Source organism: Mauremys reevesii, linkage group 16, assembly GCF_016161935.1.
Source record: "Mauremys reevesii isolate NIE-2019 linkage group 16, ASM1616193v1, whole genome shotgun sequence".
NCBI lineage: Eukaryota > Metazoa > Chordata > Testudines > Geoemydidae > Mauremys > Mauremys reevesii.
Genome location: NC_052638.1, coordinates 2,722,178 through 2,741,840, shown reverse-complemented (window position 1 = coordinate 2,741,840; position 19,663 = coordinate 2,722,178). Strand labels below are relative to the sequence as shown.

Genomic DNA, 19,663 nt, shown 5'->3' with positions numbered 1-19,663 from the left:
GGTGTTTTAGAATGGCTACTGCTGGCCCTCTATTTATTACTTTCTCTTTCAATCCCTTGTTTTCCCTTAGTTCAGCTGCAGCTTTTCATTTTTTGGGTGTGTTTTTAAAAGGGTGGGATTTTATATTTTGTTTCTCTCCTATAGTCTAGCGCCACAAGCACTTTGTTGGAAACTATGAACAAAGCAATCATTCTCCACTTCCTGGATTAGCATGGATAATCCTCTTAGAGTTCGATAGTAGCAATTTATGGTTTGGCTATACTGTGAAATTAATTTGGATTAAGGTAGAGTGCGAACTTAAAGCAGAATAAACATTCCTGATTAACTCACTGTTTGGACGTTCTTATTCCAGAATAAGAGTGCCTTATTCAAAATAGCTTCATCCTCTTCCAAACAGAGTTAATTAGGAACAGCTATTCTAGAATCACTCACGCCTTTAATTTACAATCAGGGGACTGCAGGCTGTTTCACAAAGCTGGGCAGATATTGTTATTATCCCTATTTTACAGATAAGTAAACAGGGCATAGCAGTTCGGTGACTTGCCTGAAGTCACATGCAGAAAGTGGCAGAATCAGGAACAGAAACCAGGTCTCTGGACTCTCAGATCCCTACTCCAGTCACTATATTGCACTGCAGGAAGCAGGTGGCCAGATGTGCACCCCAAAGCAAGCAAGGCTGAAAGTAGATATGGGGAAGAGGAAGTTACTCACCTGTGCAGTAACTGACGTTCTTTGAGAGGAGTGTCCCTGTGGGTGCTCCACTCCAGGTGTTGGTTTGCCCCTGTGCCTTCTCTACAATGGAGGCTACCCCAACTCTGAAGTAGAGGGGAGGAGGGTGCGCAGTGGAGCACCCACAGGGACACTCATCTCAAAGAACGTCAGTTATTGCACAGGTGAGTAACCTCCTCTTCTTCTTCAAGAGATGTCCCTGTGGGTGCTCCACTCCAGGTGACTGAAAAGCAGTGTATCTCAAGGAGGTAGGGACTTTGGATCTGGTAGGAATACGGCAGATAATACAACTCTGCCCAACCGTGTGTCAGAGAGAAGGCCTTGAGTAAGGGCTTAATACTTGACAAAGGTATGTTCAGAAGTCCAAGTGGCTGCTTTACAAATGTCAGCCAGAAGAACTTTGCGTAGAAAAGCCACGGAGGTAGCTACGGATCTAGTGGAGTGAGTTCTGATGGAGGCTGGAGGAGTTGCATCCTTTATATGATAGCACAGTCAGATAAAATTTGAGATCTAACTGGAAAGTTTTGGGGTAGAAATAGTTGTCCCTTTGGAGTGCTCCGCAATGGAGACAAAGTCTGGATGGTCTCTTGACGGGGGGGGGGGGGGGAAGATCGAGTCCCTCCCTGCTTGTTTATATAATACATGGCCGTTGTGTTGTCTGTAAACACCGAGACACAACGGCCGTGCAGGTGGTTCTGGAATGCCTGGCATGCCAGGCGGATCACTCTTAGCTCTCTGACATTGATGTGAAGTGCTAATTCCTGCGATGACCAAAGGCCCTGGGTGCGAAGGTGTCCGAGGTGAGCTCCCCATCCGAGGGACGATGCGTCTGTCGTCAGGGATAGTGAGGGTTGGGGAGGATGAAACGGTAACCCTGCACACACTTGGGATGGGGTTAGCCACCAGTCCAGGGAGTGTAGGGTACTCGGTGGAATGGTGAGTATTGTGTCCAATGGGTCCCTGCCCGGACGATACGTCGAATTCAGCCATGTTTGGAGGGGGCGAAGGTATTTGGTCACATAAGTGCAGGCCGCCATGTGACCTAGAAGGCTGAGACAGGTACGAACCGAGGTCGTGGAGGAGTTCTGCAGACCTCGTATGATTGCTGCCATCGCCTGGAATCAAGGCTGAGGCAGGTAGGCCTTGGCTAGAGTGGAGTCCAGGGTAGCTCCTATGAAGTCTAGCCGCTGAGTGGGGACCAGAGTGGACTTTTCGGTATTGAGCATCAGGCCTAGACGTGTAAATAGGTCCCTGACGATGCCTACATGCTGCTCAACTTGTGCCTCGGAGGTCCCCCTGATGAGCCAGTCGTCCAGATACGGGAACACGTGAATCCCCCGTCGGCGGAGGTGTGCGGCGACGACGGCCATGCACTTTGTGAACACCTTTGGGGCTGTGGAGAGGCCAAAGGGAAGGACCGCAAATTGGAAATGTCGATGACCGGCTACAAAACGAAGATACCTCCTGTGCGGAGGAAAAATGGCAATGTGAAAGTACGCGTCCTTCATATCGAGGGCAGCATACCAGTCTCCAGGATCCAAGGACGGGATAATGGTCCCCAGGGAGACCATGCGGAACTTCAACTTTGTCATGAACTTGTTGAGGCCTCGCAGGTCTAGGATAGGCCTGAGGCCCCATTTTGACTTGGGGATCAGGAAGTAACGTGAGTAAAACCTCTTGTCCTTTTCCTCTTTCGAAACCTCCTCTATAGCTCCGATTGAGAGCAGTGTCTGCACCTCTTGTAAGAGGAATTGCTTGTGAGAGGGGTCCCTGAAGAGGGACCGGGATGGGGGGTGGGAAGGCGGGGTTGAAACAAATTGGAGGTGGTATCCTTGTTTCACGGTGCGTAGTACCCAGATGTCTGAGGTCAGTTGGGACCATGCCGGGAGGAAGTAGGAAAGGCGACTGGAGAAGGGAGGAAAAGGATCCTGTCCAGAAACTGGTATGCCATCCTCAGGCGAACCTTCAAAAGGTAGACTTTGGACCCCCGGAGGTTTGGAGGGACCATGGTTTTGGCCCGTCTGGGGTCCTGACTGGCGCCTACGCCCACCTCGACCGCGTCGCCTAGAAAAGTCTTGTCTGTGCCTAGGCACGAAGTACGGACGGTAAGGTTGGGGGCGGAAAGGTCTGCGTTGGGTCACAGAAGTATGCATGCCCAACGTGCACATGATGACTCTACTGTCCTTTAAACTTTGGAGCCTGGGGTCCGTCTTCTCTGAGAACAGACCTTTGCCATCAAAGGGCAAGTCCTGGATCATATACTGTAACTCCGGCGGGAGGTTGGAGACCTGCAGCCAGGAGATGCGCTTCATGGTGATACCGGAGGCCACTGTTCTGGCTGCTGAATCGGCCGCATCTAAGGAGGCCTGAAGGGAGGTTCGAGCCACCTTCTTCCCCTCCTCCAGGAAAGCAGCAAATTCTTGGCGTGAGTCCTGTGGGAGTAGCTCTTGAAATCTGCCGAGCTCCGCCCAGGTGTTATGACTGTACCGGCTCAGCAGTGCCTGCTGGTTTGCTACCCGGAGTTGTAGGGCGCCTGCGGAGTATACCTTCCGACCGAGCAGGTCCATTCGCCTAGCCTCTTTAGACTATGGGGCTGGCGCTTGTTGGCCATGGCGCTCCCTCTCGTTGACCGATTGGACAACTAAGGAGGAGGGTGAACGTATAGGTATTCGTACCCCCGAGAGGGTACCATGTATTTACACTCAACACCCTTCGCCGTAGGGGGGATGGAGGCGGGGGACTGCCATAAGGTGTCAGCGTTAGCTTGGATTGTTTTGATAAACGGCAGAGCCACTCTGGTGGGGGTATCTGCGGACAAAATGCTGACTACCGGGTCTTCCACCTCCGGGACCTCCTCTACCTGTAGGTTCATATTTAGTGCAACCCTCCTGAGGAGGTCCTGATGGGCCCTTAGGTCTATCGGTGGTGGACCCGAGGAGGAGGTCCCTGCCACTGCCTCATCTGGTGAGGAAGAGGATGAAGCACCTGGAACGAGTGGGTCCTGTACGACCTCTTGGTCCGGAACCGCTTCCTGCTCGAGCGGTACCGGGGAATTCGGAGGATGGGCCAGCGGGTCATCCAGCTCGGTTGGAGGGGGACGGCTAACCGTGGCCTCAGGCGCTCGGTGCTCCGACGACGTAGTGTGAGGCAACGGAGCACCTTGGGCCTGGTGGTATGCCCAAGGCGTCCAAAAGCCCCATTGATGAGGAGCTTGGTCTGGATGCCGGGCTTCTTGGAAGACCCCGGCGGGCACATCCGAATCACGCTCCTCAGCATAGTAGCTGTCCGCTCGGGACGACACCGATGTGTGTCTGGAGGGCCAGGGAGGAGCAGAGAGGCCTTGGGCAGATGTGCCAACGGATCTTGTTCCCCTACGCACTGGGGATCGGTGCCGTGAAATGTCTCGTAGCGAGAGCGAGATCGGGACCTGCGACCGAGCTGGTGCCGGGAGGTCGACCGAGATCTCGAATCCCAGTGTCATGAGTGGCTTTGGGAGGTACGGTGCCTGGAGCGGTACCGGGATCTGGAGCAGTGCTGGGAGTAGCAAGCCGGGGAACATGTGAATGATCGGTGCCGCGTGTCTGACCGGTGCCATGTGACGGAATGGTGCCGGGACTGTGAGCGGCGTTGAGATCGGCGATGAGAGCGGGAGCATCGTCGGGACCTGGAGCGTCCGTGAGACTGCGATCATGAGCTGTGCCGGTCTGTTGCGCTGAGAGACGGTGGTCTAATCAAGGCTGGCTTGCCAATTGATTGAATCACCCTCACCGGCGGTGCCGGGGGTGGAGGCAATGCCGAGTCTGTCAGGGCGATCAGGTCTTTCGCCACTGTGAACGCCTCCGGCGTGGACGGTATGGTGAGCTCTACCGCGGCAGGTGCCGGGGAGGTCACCGGTGCCGGACTCGACGGCCTTTGTGGGACCGGAGTCGGCAGTGTCGGCCTACTCGGTGCCACGGCGGGTGTCGGCACCGGTCGGTCCGACCTCGGCGCACTCTCTGGCCTCGGTGCGGGCAGTGCCGAGGCAGCAGCAATCTTCGCTCTCTTTACCCTCGGGGAGAGGGAGTGCCTCGGGCCCGATTTCGGTGCCGGCGATGTCCGGTGCCGAGAGGTCTTGGGCAGACTGGTACAGCCCGGTGCCGAGGAGGTGCTTCTAGTCTCCAACTGAGCAGCGCTCGGTGCCGAAGATGGAGGGGTGAGAGCCGCCTCCATGAGGAGCTGTCTAAGTCTTATGTCCCGCTCCTTTTTAGTGCGTGGCTTGAAAACTCGGCAAATGGGGCACTTAGCAGTTAAGTGTGATTCTCTGAGGCACTTCAAACTGGAGTCGTCTGAATCTCCTGTCGGCATCGGTCTCTGGCAGGCCAAGCACGGCTTGAAACCCAGGGAGCCGGGCATGTGCCCCGGTACCGGGTGCGGGGAAGGGGCTAATCCCCGAACCCCTCTAACTAATACTACTCTAACTATACTATTAACAGTAAATATAACTATACAATATATATAACTAACTATGTACACAATAATGAACGAGAAACTATGAGGAAGCTAGGGAAGTGGAGGTCAGCTAAGCCGCGCTCCACTGTTCCAACGACCGACACAGGCGGTAAGAAGGAACTGAAGGGTGGATGGGTCGGCTGGGGTATATATCCAGTGCCATAGTGGCGCCACTCCAGGGAGCGCCCAGCCAACCCACCGAGTGTTGCTAGGGTAAAAGTCTTCCGACAAACGTGCACGCAGCGCGCGCACACCTAACTGGAATGGATATGAGCAAGCACTCGAAGAAGAATCAGAATTACCGAGGCACGATCTGTCCATATCTTTGTCAGAACCCTGTGGAGAAGTGGTATCGGAGGAAATGTGTACAGTAAGTCTTGGCCCCATGAGATCATGAACGCATCCCCTAAGGAATGTTTGCCCAGTCCTGCTCTGCAGCAAAATTTAGGACATTTCTTGTTCTTTACAGTCTCGAAAAGTCCAGTGTTGGGTAGCCCCAAATGTGGAATATGTTGCATATGACTGTCTCGTTTACCTCCCATTCGTGATTACAAGGAAATCGTCTGCTTAGTTCATCCACAGTGGTATTCAGGGCCCCAGGTAGGTAGGAGGCTGATGTTGGTAGGTAGGATGTTGTACGTGAGATACCAATTCCAGAGCTTCATAGCTTCTGTGCAGAGCGAGTGATTCCAAGCCCCTTCCTGTCTGTTTACATAAAACATGCAGGTGATGTTGTCTGTCATTATTCGAACATGTTGGTTCTGAATGAATGGGAGGAATTGGTGGCAGGCTGTGGATTATGGTGGTGAGGGTAACCATTTCGAACTTTTGCTTTTTGATGAATTTGTTGAGCTGCCTGAGGTCGAGGAGCGGTCACTATCCCCGTTTTCTTTTCTGTTAAAAAGTAATGGGAGTAGAAACCTTTTCCTGTGTGGTGTTCGGGCACGATTTCCACTGCTCCTAACTGAAGCAGATGTTGTACTTCTTGGAGGAGCAGTTGCTCGTGAGAAGGGTCCCTGAAGAGGGACGGGGAGCGGGGATAGGAGGGAGGCAAGGATAGGAAAGGGATGTGTAGTGGGGTGGTCACTCGCTTTGGCCTTAAAGAGGGGCAGCTCTAGGAATTTGGCCGCCCCAAGCAGTCATGCCTGCGGGAGGTGCACCGGAGCCGCGGGACCAGAGGACTCCCGCAGGCATGACTGCGGAGGGTCCGCTGGTCCCGCGGCTCCAGTGGTCCTCCCGCAGCTGCGGAGGGTTCGCTGGTCCCGCGGCTCCGGTGGAGCATCCGCAGTCATGCCTGCAGGAGGTCCACCCGAGCCGCGGGACCAGGGAACCGTCCGCAGTCATTCCTGCGGGAGGTCCGCTGGTCCCACGGCTCCGCAGGACCTCCCGCAGGCATGACTGCGGGAGGTCCGCCGGAGCCGCCTGCCGCCCTACCGGGAAAATGCCGCCCCACGCGTGCGCTTGGCGCACTGGGGTCTGGAGCCGGCCCTGGCCTTAAAGGGCTTAAAATAGCCCAGGAGAGGGCTGTGGCTGGGAGCAAGCAGTTCCCAGGCTGATTGGGGAAGCAATGGCCACGCCCCAATCAGGGCCCAGCTGGCCCGTATAAGAGGGCAGTGGGCCAGGAGCAGGGACTCTCTCTCTGTCTCTAGAGGAAGAAGGGCCTGGCTGCTGGGAAGCTGAACAGAGTACCTGAGGGGAACAGGGCAAGGGAGCTGGGGAACTCCCGCCCAGAAAAGCCCCAGGCTGCGGCCTTGTCAAAGGCCAGAAAGGTATTAGGGTGCAGCCCAGGGTAGGCAGAGGCAGATGGTCCAAACCCCCCTTGCCTATGATGAGTGGCTTTTACACTGCAGTCGCCTCAGTGAGTGGGGGCTAGACGGTGACTGACAGTAGCCCAAGACGGAGGTGAGGTGGGGATAGTGGCTGGGGGTTCCCCTGGGTGGAGAGACTCAGAGAGCGGGTGTACTGCCAGGGGGCAGTGCCCAAGACAAGGGGCACCAGGTCCAGGAGGGACGCAGGGGCCAGCTGCAGTGAGGCACCAGCCTGCAGAGGGTGCTCCGGGTCAAAAGAGCTAATTCCCAGGTTGACCGATAGGAGGCGCCGCAGGGGTGAGTCTCACCCCGTTACAGGATGGAATAGCCAATTCTGACAACCTCTATGGACCATTTGTCGGTGATAACATTCTGCCATTGATAGGAGAATGGGCAGAGGTGGTGTCCAAATATAGGGGCAGGCAGTGCAAGCCCTGAAGTAGGAATAGTGTTTTCTAAACCCTCGACCAAGGCTTCAAATTTGCTTTAGTCGGAGGGGGTTGAGATGCTGCTGACGAGTTGGGACGGCGGCGTTGATACCTGGGTCTCTGGCATTGCTGTTGTTGTTGCTGCTGCTCATGTGCTCTCTGATGCTGTTGGGCATACATGGGGTAGCATGGACATTGGTAAGCTTGGTATCAATATTGTCACCTTCTGGTTGTAGGGGGTTTGGATTCCTAGTGACCGGAGCATTGCCCTTGAGTCCTTCATGGAATGAAGTACCTCGTTCGTTGTGGAGGCAAAGAAGGGGAGATCCTCGAAGGGGAGATCCTCAATTGTATTTTGGACCTCCCGAAAAAAGGAAGAGGACGACAGCCATGAACCTCGGCGCATTACAACTGCTGTGGCAGTGTATCTTGCTGCAGTATTGGCTGTATCAAGGGCAGCCTGAAGAGCAGTACGGGAGATAATTTGTCCCTCAGAAACGATGGATATAAATTGTTGCTTTTTTTCCTCTGGAATGTCTGCAATAAATTCCATGAGTTTACTGTAGTTTTTGTGGTCATATTTTGCCACAACGGCTGTATAATTAGCTATGCGGAATTGTAATGTGGAAGACACATACACCTTACACCCAAGCAGATCTAATTGCTTACTGTCCTTATCAGATGGGCTGGAGCGGGGAAACTAGTGCTTGTTCTTTTGGTTAACTGCTTCTACTACCAGCGAATTTGGTGCTGGATGAATGAAAAGGAATTCAGAGCCCTTGGAAGGGATAAAGTACTTTCGATCTGCTTGCTTGAAGGTGGTAGGCTTACAGCCATGTTTGCCAGATGGCTTTGGCAGGTTCCATGATGGCTGCATTTATAGATAATGGAATCCTGGAAGAAGTAGATGGTTGCAGGATGTCAGTTAGCTCATGTTGTTCAGAAACTTCCTCCAGGTTAATCCTTAGCTCATTGGCAACTCTTTTAAAGAGGTCCTGAATTTTGAAAAATCATCCAAGGACGATCGGAGGAAATATTGCTTCGTCTAGTGTAACTACTGGGTCTATTGGGTTGGAGGAGGTAGACTGTGATTGTTTCTGCAGGTGCGAAGGGACTGCCTGATGTCGTGGCTCAGTGGCAGATGCATCTACTGGTGATACCGAGCAGGTCTTGCCCCTGCCTCTGGTGGCATATCAAGTGTGATCCCAAGTATAAGGTGCCCATGGAGCCCAATATTGCCATTGAGCTGGAAAGAACATGGGTGGTGCCATCCATGGGTCTGCATACCAGGGGGAGGGATCCTGGGGGTAGGACGAAGTAGTTTTTTTATGACCCATGTTGATTGGGGTCTGTGAATGGAAGATCTGATAGGGTGAAAAGTCTCCCTGCAGCAGAGATTCCTCATCACTGGAGAAGTGGAAATTAGCAGGAGAAACCTGTCTGGACTTGTGCGAGTGTCCGGAGAGAAGCAGGTGTCAAGTAGGGGTGACTGAAGAATGGGTGACCCTTGCAGGTCCTTTGAGTGAGTAAATTGTGGTGCTGCAGCGCTGTGTGTGGTGAGGGCTGTGTGAGGGTACGTCTACACTACGGGATTATTCCGAATTTACATAAACCGGTTTAACAAAACAGATTGTATAAAATCGAGTGTGCGCGGCCACACTAAACACATTAAATCGGTGGTGTGCGTCCACGGTCCGAGGCTAGCGTCGATTTCTGGAGCATTGCACTGTGGGTAGCTATTCCGTAGCTATCCCATAGTTCCCGCAGCCTCCCCCGCCCCTTTGAATTTCCAGGTTGAGATCCCAGTGCCTGATGCGGCAAAAATCATTGTCGCGGGTGGTTCTGGGTAAATGTCGTCAGTCACTCCTTCCGCTGGGAAAGCAACGGCAGACAAGCATTTCATGCCTTTTTTCCTGGATTGCCCTGGAAGATGCCATAGCATGGCAATCATGGAGCCTGTTTCGCCTTTTGTGACTGTCACCGTATGTGTACTAGATGCCGCTCACAGAGGCGATTCAGCAGCGCTACACAGCAGCATGCTTTTGCTTTTGCATGATAGCAGAGATGGTTATCAGCCATATTGTACCATCTACCATACCATAAATTGGTAATAAGATGATCGTGGCTACCAGTCCTTTTGCACTGTTCCATTTGCTGCTGTCATAAGTGCCCCTGGCTGCTCTTAGCCAGGGGCTAAAGTTAAAATTGGGAATGACTCCCTGAGTCAATCCCTCCTTTTTGGTATCTAAAAATAGAATCAGTCCTGCCTAGAATATGGGCAAGTGTACTAGAGAACCACTGTATCAGAGAACCAGAGAGCACAGCTGCTCTGTGTCAGATCCTGCAGAAATTATGAGCTGTATTCTATTCACAGGGGGTGCTCCTGCAACAACCCCACCTGTTGATTCCGTTCTTCCCTCAGCCTTCCTGGGCTACCGTAGCATTGTCCCCCCACTTGTGTGATGAAGTAATAAAGAATGCAGGAATAAGACACAGTGACTTGTTAGTGAGATATGAGTGGAAGGCAGCCTCCAGCTGCTATGATAGTCCAGACAGGACAGTAAGGAGTGTGTAGGAGAGGAGCCCAGCATCCCTCTGCTAGTTCAGGGGCAATTTAATCTTTTCTTTACACATGAAGGGTGGGGGCTGATGGAGCTCAGCCCCCTGTTGCTATGATGACGATGGTTATCAGCCATACTGTACCATCTACCAGGAAAAATTAGGACCAGGCGCCCTTGATCGACCTAACAGATGCTAGTCAGCATGGTTACCAGTCCTTTTGCACTGCCCCATGTGCCAATAGGCTGATGATGAGAACGGGTACCAGTCATTTTGTACCATCAGCCATCCATAGCGTGGGGGGAACAAGGATGTTGGTGTTGAGTGCTGCACCATCGCATCTATCTGCAGCATTCAGTAAAGATAGGGTGACATGTAAAAGAGTCAAGAGAGGATTGTTTTCCCTTTCACTTCAGGGGGTGGGTGGGGGGGTGCGTAAATTGCCTAGCTATGCCCTGACCCACCGCGGACACTGTTTTTGACCCTAGAAGCATTTGGAGCTCAGCCAAGAATGCAAATGCTTTTCAGAGACTGCAGGAACTGTGGGATAGCTTGAGTCCTCCAGTCCATGAGCGTCCATTTGATTCTTTGGCTTTCCGTTACGTTTGTCACGCAGCAGTGCGCTGAGTCCCTGCTATGGCATCTGTCTGGAGATATTTAAAAAATGATTTTGAATTTCGTCTTCTGTAACGGAGTGCTGATAGAACAGATTTGCCTGCCCTTACAGCGATCACGTCCGCATCGTCCATGCAGGAGCTCTTTCTTTCTTTTGATTTTTAACTGCATCACCACCCGTGCTGATTGGAGCTCCACGCTGGGCAAACAGGAAATATTCAAAAGTTCGCGGGGCTTTTCCTGTCTACCTGGCCACTGCATCCGAGTTCAGATTGCTGTCCAGAGCGGTCAGTGGTGCACTGTGGGATACCACCCGGAGGCCAATACCGTCGATCTGCGGCCACACTAACCCCAATCCGATATGGTAATACCGATATTAGCGCTACTCCTCTCGTTAGGGAGGAGTACAGAAACCGGTTTAAAGAGCCCTTTATACCGATATAAAGGGCCTCTTAGTGTGGACGGGTGTGGCGTTAAATCGGTTTTACGCTCCTAAAACCGGTTTAAACGCGTAGTGTAGACCAGGCTTGAGAGGTATTTGCTGTGCAGGAGGGTTCATCTGCACTGGTGTCCTGAGCCTTGTATCACTACCACCAAGTTCAGAGAGTGATGGTACCGGTATAATGAGAGCAGCCTGCGGAGGGTCAGGCAGCTTAATACATGTCGGCAACACATCTTTTGTGGTGCCAAACGGTGCAGTATGAGAGGCAGGCAGCTGGAAGCCCGAAGCCTCGGCACTAGGGTTTGTGCTACCGCTGCAGCAGCAGGCAGGTTTTAGGCGGCGCCGGAGGAGCCCAGCACATCAAAAGTGCTGAGTCAGGGAAATGCCAGAGAGAGATTGTAGACCTGCCTGGTGAACTTTTGGAGGATTTTTTCTCCTTCTTTGAGGTGAGGGGGCAGCCGCATGCAGAGGAGTCGGCGCCCGGGTCTGAGGCTGGTCCTAAGGACTTCTGCATAAGGAGCAGTTTAAATCTCAGCTCCCTGTCCTTACGTGCCCTGGATTTAAGTTTACAGCAGTGGGCACATTTTGGGGGATGTGGGATTCCCCCAAGCATTTTATACATTGGGAGTGACCATCGGAGATGGGAATGGCATCGCGGCAGGTGGAGCAGCGCTTAAAGCCTGGGGAGCCAGGCACATCGGAAGCGGCTGCTGCTGACAGGAAAAAAGAAAAGGGGTTGGGGGGGGGGGTTAGGTAGAGAAAGGAGATAGGGGAAGTTGTATCTAACTAACTGGAAAGCTAAACTAAGAAGGAAATTATTTTAAACAAGGTGAGAGAAAGTTCTCTGACAAGTCTGCTGAGCACCATCTCAGGCCAGGGACGGCAGAGAAGGAACTGGGGAGACTGGTCGCGCACGCTTACTATTGAGGCACGCTCGGCACGTGGGGCAGACTCTGCACATGCACTACTGGTATGAATACAGCTGTCAAAATCTCTGAGCGAAGGCGCAGGGGCGCACCAACACCTGGAGTGGAGGACCCACAGGGACATCTCTCGAAGAAGGAGGGTGTACTCTTTCTCTCCGCTCTGGTTGTGGAGCATTACGCCACTCTCTGGGGACACTAGCTGTCCTCCTGGTCACATGGTTTGATGGGGTACATATTACTGATATAGTGACAAAAGGGAGCCCAGAACGAAAAGACAAGTCAAACCTTAAAACTCCAGATCAATTGGATCAAGTTCCTGGAGTCACTACTTTACCAAGAGGGTTCTTACCCCTGAAAACAGGACAAAAATCAGGTATTCTGCTACCTCTCATGCAACTGAGATCCCAAGTTTTAGCAGCCAGAGAGTGGTTATAACAGGTAAGGATCATCACCAGCACCCAAAATATCACTCCAATCTCAACCTAGCCCTTGCCATAAGAGCAATTTTTTATGGATGATCCCTGCAAAAAAAAAAAAAAAAAAGGGTTTGGTGCTCTTGGGCTTCCCAATGCTGTTGAACTGACCTCAAATCTTGTTCCATGGGCAGTGCTGGAGCCATCAATGAAACTGGGCAGAGGGACTGGTAGGAGAAAGCCAAACAATAGGCTGAATCCTGCAAGCAGCTGAGTGCTTTCCACACCCACTGTCCCTATCCAGGTAAAAGGTTCACACTAGGCATAAAGCCATAAACCCTAGTGCCAAACGGGTTGCTGGGAGATAGGATCTGCAAACACAGCAGATGCGAGAAGAGTTGCATTTCTAATTCTTCACTCACAAGCAGTTGAGATTACTGCCCTAGAGGCTGGAGGGTACAGCATTTGTGTGGTTTCTAGCATCTTTTCAAGATGCAACAGAATCAGTCATTAATACAGACAAAATATTTTCACACACAAGTTCCCCACTTGCCCATGAAAATATTTGTGTTGGAATCTAGCCCATTAGAGAGCACTCTCTTTTCAGGGCAGTACTGCTTTGCCTTCTTTGTTTCAATCCCATGTATCCTGCCTGTTCTTCTGCAAACACTGCTGAGGGAGCTGGTTCAGCCTCAGACACAGTACCTTGTCCAGTTTCACCCGGAACTCGCGTCCACATTCCAAAGGGGTGGTGAAAGTGTCCAGATCCTGGCCCCAGAACGCAAAGAACTTTTCAATGCGTAAGCTGCGAAGTGCGTAATAGCCAGCATTCCGGATCCCGTACTTCTGTCCCATGCTCATCAACTCATTGTACACATGCAGAGCATACTGCAGGGAAGAATTAACACATCAGGATTACCAGCACACGCAGCATCAGAGAAGATAAAGGGACAATCTGCCACACCAAGAGGCAGACTCCAGTACCCTGTCTCCAGAGCAATGCTTCACAGGAAAGACTGCACAAGGTACCTGCCCAATTGTGTAATGCTGCACAAAGCAGGGAAACTCCTTCCTGTCCCTTTCAGAGATCAGCTCCCACAGTAAAGACAGATTTGACTACCCTGTTTGAGTTAGTATTACTACAAATAAGGGGCATATAATTATATACCCATCCTTTAAAAGCCAGCCACAGTATGGGACATTAATTCTATACTTTAGTGACTTGCACAGCCTGACTACAAACTGTAGGAAGGAGTATTTCATTTATTTGTTCTTAAATTTGCCAGCTATTATTTCCATTGAATGGGTCATTATTCCCATAATTGGCTTGGAATAATATTCAACTCCCATAATCTTGGGTTCATATGCTGTAGTTTCCCTACCCCCACACCTCCTTCTGTCCCACAGTTTCATAAGACCCAGACCTTGCACTGAGTGCCCATGACCACATAACAGTATTTGATCTTTTACATGCACTACAAGAACTACAGCAATATGATTTGGACTCCAAGGGCAGAAAATAGTCCGGCCTGGTAAACCTACCCTTTATACACATGGCTAAGTATTGACTCTAGCAAGCAAACACGTTCAACTGAATGTAAGGCAGCATTAATTTCACTTCCAGAATTCAGAGGTTCTAGCAAAGGCACTTGTATACTTCAGATTACAAAATGCCATTCTCCATGCCAAAAGGGTCAAAGTTAACTATACCCACCCAAGCAGGAAAGAAGCCTATTCATCTTTGTATGGTTAAGATGGAAGTGTTAAGGACTGTACTGACTGGTTAAGCCTTATAAACCAATCTACCTCTATAGGGATGTATAGCATGAATCCAGGTTCTCCTGTGTGTGTCATGCTCATCACACGGATCCCATTAGCATACCCCACGCTCATTTCCTGCAGAAAGGGGGAATTAAAGAGAGAAAAGCAAAGTTCAGACTGGACCATGGCATCTAAGATCCAGAATGAGGGGTCCCCCCCACACACACGCGCGCGCGCACACACACACTGCAAATCCCATGGGCTAAACCTTTTCCCCTTCTTCATCTTAGCTCACTTCAAAAGTGAAGTTTAATTCAAACAAGGAGATTTGATCAGTTCTTATTTCCTGAGGCTGCTGGTTCTCAAGGCATTTGCTACTTGCACTAACATATATCTCATTAGGAGAGCCATAAACACTAGTGCCAAAGATGTTGCAAAAACACATGGGAAGAGTTGCATTTCTAATCCTTCACTCACAAGCTGTATGAGAAAGATGCCCACATTCATACCAATCATAAATACTGGCAGAGCTGTGGACATCCACCTTTTGTTTTAAGAAGAGTTTCCTCAGAGGACAAGAGAGTGGATCCTGTGGTGGGAAGGAAGAGGCATAATTCATTTTGAGGTTATTTGGGGCCAGGTTCAGTGGAAAAACTGCTTTGTCCATGGGTGCTCTCCAGTCAGATGCATCAGAGAACAAACAATGGACTGTTTCTGTTAGAATGTGTGTGTTACAGGCCATTACCCTCTGATCCCACTGAGGGTTACCAAAAGAAATTACACCATTTGCTCAAGAAACTCTCTAAAAAGCACAGGAACAAATCTGCACAGAGACACACCCCTAAAACCCCGACCAGGGGTATTCTATCTGCTACCCAAAATCCATAAACCTGTAAATCCTGGACGCCCCATCATCTCAGGCACTGGCACCCTGACAGCAGGACTGTCTGGCTATGTAGACTCTCTCCTCAGGCCCTACACTACCAGCACTCCTAGCTATCTTCGAGACACCACTGACTTCCTGAGGAAACTACAATCCTTTGGTGATCTTCCTGAAAACATCATCCTGGCCACTATGGATGTAGAAACCCTCTAAACCAACATTCCACACAAAGATGGACTGGTGATGGTGTGGCTGATCTGGTTAGGTCCTGTGATGGTGTCGCTGGCGTAGATATGTGGGAAGAGTTGACATCAAGGTTTATTGCATGGATTGGTTCCTGAGTTAGAGTTACTATGGTACGGTGTGTAGTTACTGGTGAGAATATGCTTCAGGTTGGCAGGTTGTCTGTGGGCGAGGACTGGCCTGCCACCCAAGGCCTGTGAAAATGAGGGATCATTGTCCAGGATGGCCAGTATAGCGTAGGGCCTGAGGACAGAGTCTACACAGCCAGACAATCCTGCTGTCAGGGTGCCAATGCCTGAGATGATGGGGCGTCCATGCTTTCCATAGCCACACCATCAACAGTTCATTCACCTGCACGTCCACCAATGTAATATACGCCATCATATGCCAGCAATGCCCCTCTGCTATGTACATCGGCCAAACTGGACAGTCCCTACGTAAAAGGATAAATGGACACAAATCAGATATTAGGAATGGCAATATACAAAAACCTGTAAGAGAACACTTCAATCTCCCTGGACACACAATAGCAGATGTAAAGGTAGCCATCCTGCAGCAAAAAAACTTCAGGACCAGATTTCAAAGAGAAACTGCTGAGCTTCAGTTCATCTGCAAATTTGACACCATCAGCTCAGGATTAAAACAGACTGTCCCTGGCTTGCCAACTACAAAAGCAGTTTCTCCTCCCTTGATGTTCACACCTCAGCTGCTAGAACAGGGCCTCATCCTCCCTGATTGAACTAACCTTGTTATCTCTAGCCTGATTCTTGCCTGCATATTTATACCTGCCTCTGGAAATTTCCACTACATGCATCCAAAGTGGGTATTCATCCAAGAAATCTCATGCTCCAATGTGTCTGTTAGTCTATAAGGTGCCACAGGACTCTTTGCTGCTTTCACCCTATACCAGAAACCTACTGACTGTTATACTTACCTACATGCCTCCAGCTTTCATCCAGACCACATCACACAATCCATTGTCTATAGCCAAGCTCTAAGATACAATCACATTTGCTCCAATCCCTCAGACAGACACAAACACCTACAAGATCTGTATCAAGCACTCTTAAAACTACAATACACACCTGCTGAAGTGAAGAAACAGATTGACAGAGCTAGAAGAATACCCAGAAGTCACCTACTCCAGGACAAGCCCAACAAAGAAAGTAACAGAATGCCACGAGCTGTCACCTTTAACCCCCAACTAAAACCTCTTCAGCACATCATCAAGGATCTACAACCTATCCTGAAGGATGATCCCTCACTGACACAGATCTTGGGAGATAGTCCGGTCCTTGCTTACAGACAGCCCCCCAACCTGAAGCAAATACTCACCAGCAACCACACAACAAAAACACTAACCCAGGAAATTATCCTTGCAACAAAGCCCGTTGCTAACTCTGTCCACATATCTATTCAAGGGACACCATCATAGGACATAATCACATCAGCCACACCATCAGAAGCTCGTTCACCTGCACATCTACCAATGTGATATATGCCATCATGTGCCAGCAATGCCCTTCTGCCATGTACATTGGCCAAACCGGACAGTCTCTACACAAAAGAATAAATGAACACAAATCAGACGTCAAGAATTATAACATTAAAAACCAGTCGGAGAACACTTCAATCTCCCTGGTCACTCAATTACAGACCTCAAAGTCGCAATTCTCCAACAAAAAACTTCTAAAACAGACTCCAACGAGAAACTGCAGAACTGGAATTAATTTGCAAACTGGACACCATTAAATTAGGCTTGAAAAAAGACTGGAAGTGGATGGGTCATTACACAAAGTAAAAACTATTTCCTCATGCTAATTTTTCCCCTACTGTTACTCAGGCTTTCTTGTCAACTGTTGGAAATGGGCCATCCTGATTATCACTACAAAAGTTTTTTTTCTCCTGCTGATAATAGCCCACCGTAACTGATTAGCCTCATTATAGTTGGTATGGCAACACCCATTTTTTCATGTTCTCTGTGTATATATATCTTCCTACTGTATTTTCCACTGCACACATCTGATGAAGTAGGTTTTAGCCCACGAAAGCTTATGCTCAAATAAATTTGTTAGTCTCTAAGGTGCCATAAGTACTCCTGTTCTTTTTGCTGATACAGACTAACACGGCTGCTACTCTGAAAACTGAGATATCAGTTAGAACTACAGCTGCACAGAATAAAGTCCATTTCAAAGAAGTTCTGCTGTATATTCAGTAAGTTGATTTTAAAGGGAGATAATAAAAATATCCACAATGAGTAGTGCTAAGTACCTAGTTCAGTTATCTCAGTAATTCTAAGTATTTGTACTCTCATCTGTAAATGCAAGTCACCCACCTTGCAAAAGAGAGAGGGGAAGTGTTCTGGTGTCATCGGGACATAGGATAATTCTGACAGCACGTCCACTGCACGAGGGCCAATCAGATTGAGAGCTAGATGGAGAAAGGAAAAGGTTTTCTACTACTAAGTAATCAGATGGATGAAGGGGAAGGTTCCATCTGGCCGCATGCTTACCTTACAGAAATCAGAGACTGGAAAAAAGTATCAGTTGTCGCTATGGGCAACAATCACAAAATTTTATAGAGATTCACAGAAACTAGAAACGGAAAAAGATCTTCCAGGGGTCAGCTAAGCTGCTCTCTTGGGAGCCTGTGAGGAAGTGGAATCATAGAATCATAGAATCTCAGGGTTGGAAGGGACCTCAGGAGGTCATCTAGTCCAACCCCCTGCTCAAAGCAGGACCAAACCCAACTAAATCATCCCAGCCAGGGCTTTGTCAAGCCTGACCTTAAAAACCTCTAAGGAAGGAGATTCCACTACCTCCCTAGGTAACCCATTCCAGTTCTTCACCACCCTACTAGTGAAAACGTTTTTCCTAATGTCCAACCTAAACCTCCCCCTCTGCAACTTGAGACCATTACTCCTTGTTCTGTCATCTTCTACCACTGAGAACAGTCTAGATCCATCCTCTTTGGAACCCCCTTTCAGGTAGTTGAAAGCAGCTATCAAATCCCCCCTCATTCTTCTCTTCTGCAGACTAAACAATCCCACTTCCCTCAGCCTCTCCTCATAAGTCATGTGCTCCAGCCCCCTAATCATTTTTGTTGCCCTCCGCTGGACTCTCTCCAATTTATCCACATCCTTCTTGTAGTGTGGGGCCCAAAACTGGACACAGTACTCCAAATGAGGCCTCACCAGTGCTGAGTAGAGGGGAATGATCACATCCCTCCATCTGCTGGAAATGCCCCTACTTATACAACCCAAAATGCCACTGGCTTTCTTGGCAACAAGGGCACACTGTTGACTCATATTCAGCTTTTCGTCCACCGTAACCCCTAGGTCCTTTTCTGCAGAACTGCTGCCCAGCCATTCGGTCCCTAGTCTGTAACAGTGCATGGGATTCTTCCGTCCTAAGTGCAGGACTCTGCACTTGTCCTTGTTGAACCTCATCATATTTCTTTTGGCCCAATCCTTTAATTTGTGTAGGTCCCTCTGTATCCTATCCCTACCCTCCAGCGTATCAACCACTCCTCCCAGTTTAGTGTCATCTGCAAACTTGCTAAGGGTGCAGTCCACACCATCCTCCAGATCGTTAATGAAGATATTGAATAAAACCGGCCCCAGCACCGACCCTTGGGGCACTCCACTTGATACCGGCTGCCAACTAGACATGGAACCATTGATCACTAACCGTTGAGCCCGACCATCTAGCCAGTTTTCTATCCACCCTACCGTCCATTCATCCAGCCCATACTACTTTAACTTGCTGGCAAGAATACTGTGGGAGACTGTATCAAAAGCTTTGCTAAAGTCCAGAAATAGCACATCCACTGCTTTCCCCTCATCCACAGAGCCGGTTATCTCATCATAGAAGGCAATTAGGTTAGTCAGGCATGACTTGCCCTTGGTGAATCCAGGCTGACTGTTCCTGATCACTTTCCCCTCCTTTAAGTGGTTCAGGATTGATTCCTTGAGGACCTGTTCCATGATTTTTCCAGGGACTGAGGTGAGACTGACTGGCCTGTAGTTCCCTGGATCTTCCTTCTTCCCTTTTTTAAAGATGGGCACTACATTAGCCTTTTTCCAGTCATCCGGGACCTCCCCCGATCGCCATGATTTTTCAAAGATAATGGCCAATGGCTCTGCAATCTCATCGGCCAACTCCTTTAGCACCCTCGGATGCAGCGCATCCGGCCCCATGGACTTGTGCTTGTCCAGCTTTCCTAAATAGTCCCGAACTACTACTTTCTCCATAGAGAGCTGGTCACCTCCTCCCCATACCGTGCTGCAGAGTGCAGCTGTCTGGGAGCTGACCTTGTCTGTGAAGACAGAGGCAAAAAAAGCATTGAGTACACTAGCTTTCTCCACAT

The 19,663-nt window shown here is 49.9% G+C and overlaps 1 protein-coding gene across 13 annotated transcripts in view; it reads right to left on the bottom strand.

Moving 5' to 3' along the window:
* PDPR (pyruvate dehydrogenase phosphatase regulatory subunit) overlaps nt 1-19,663 on the bottom strand; it is a 69,617-nt gene that overhangs the window by 9,379 nt on the left and 40,575 nt on the right. For all 13 annotated transcript variants that reach the window (XM_039503119.1, XM_039503120.1, XM_039503129.1 and 10 more), the window contains 3 exons: nt 17,631-17,725; nt 14,215-14,304; nt 13,114-13,296 (listed from right to left, as the gene is read on the bottom strand). In XM_039503119.1, coding sequence (XP_039359053.1) covers nt 13,114-13,296; nt 14,215-14,304; nt 17,631-17,725 — 368 coding nt within the window. The remainder of the gene's footprint in view (nt 1-13,113; nt 13,297-14,214; nt 14,305-17,630; nt 17,726-19,663) is intronic.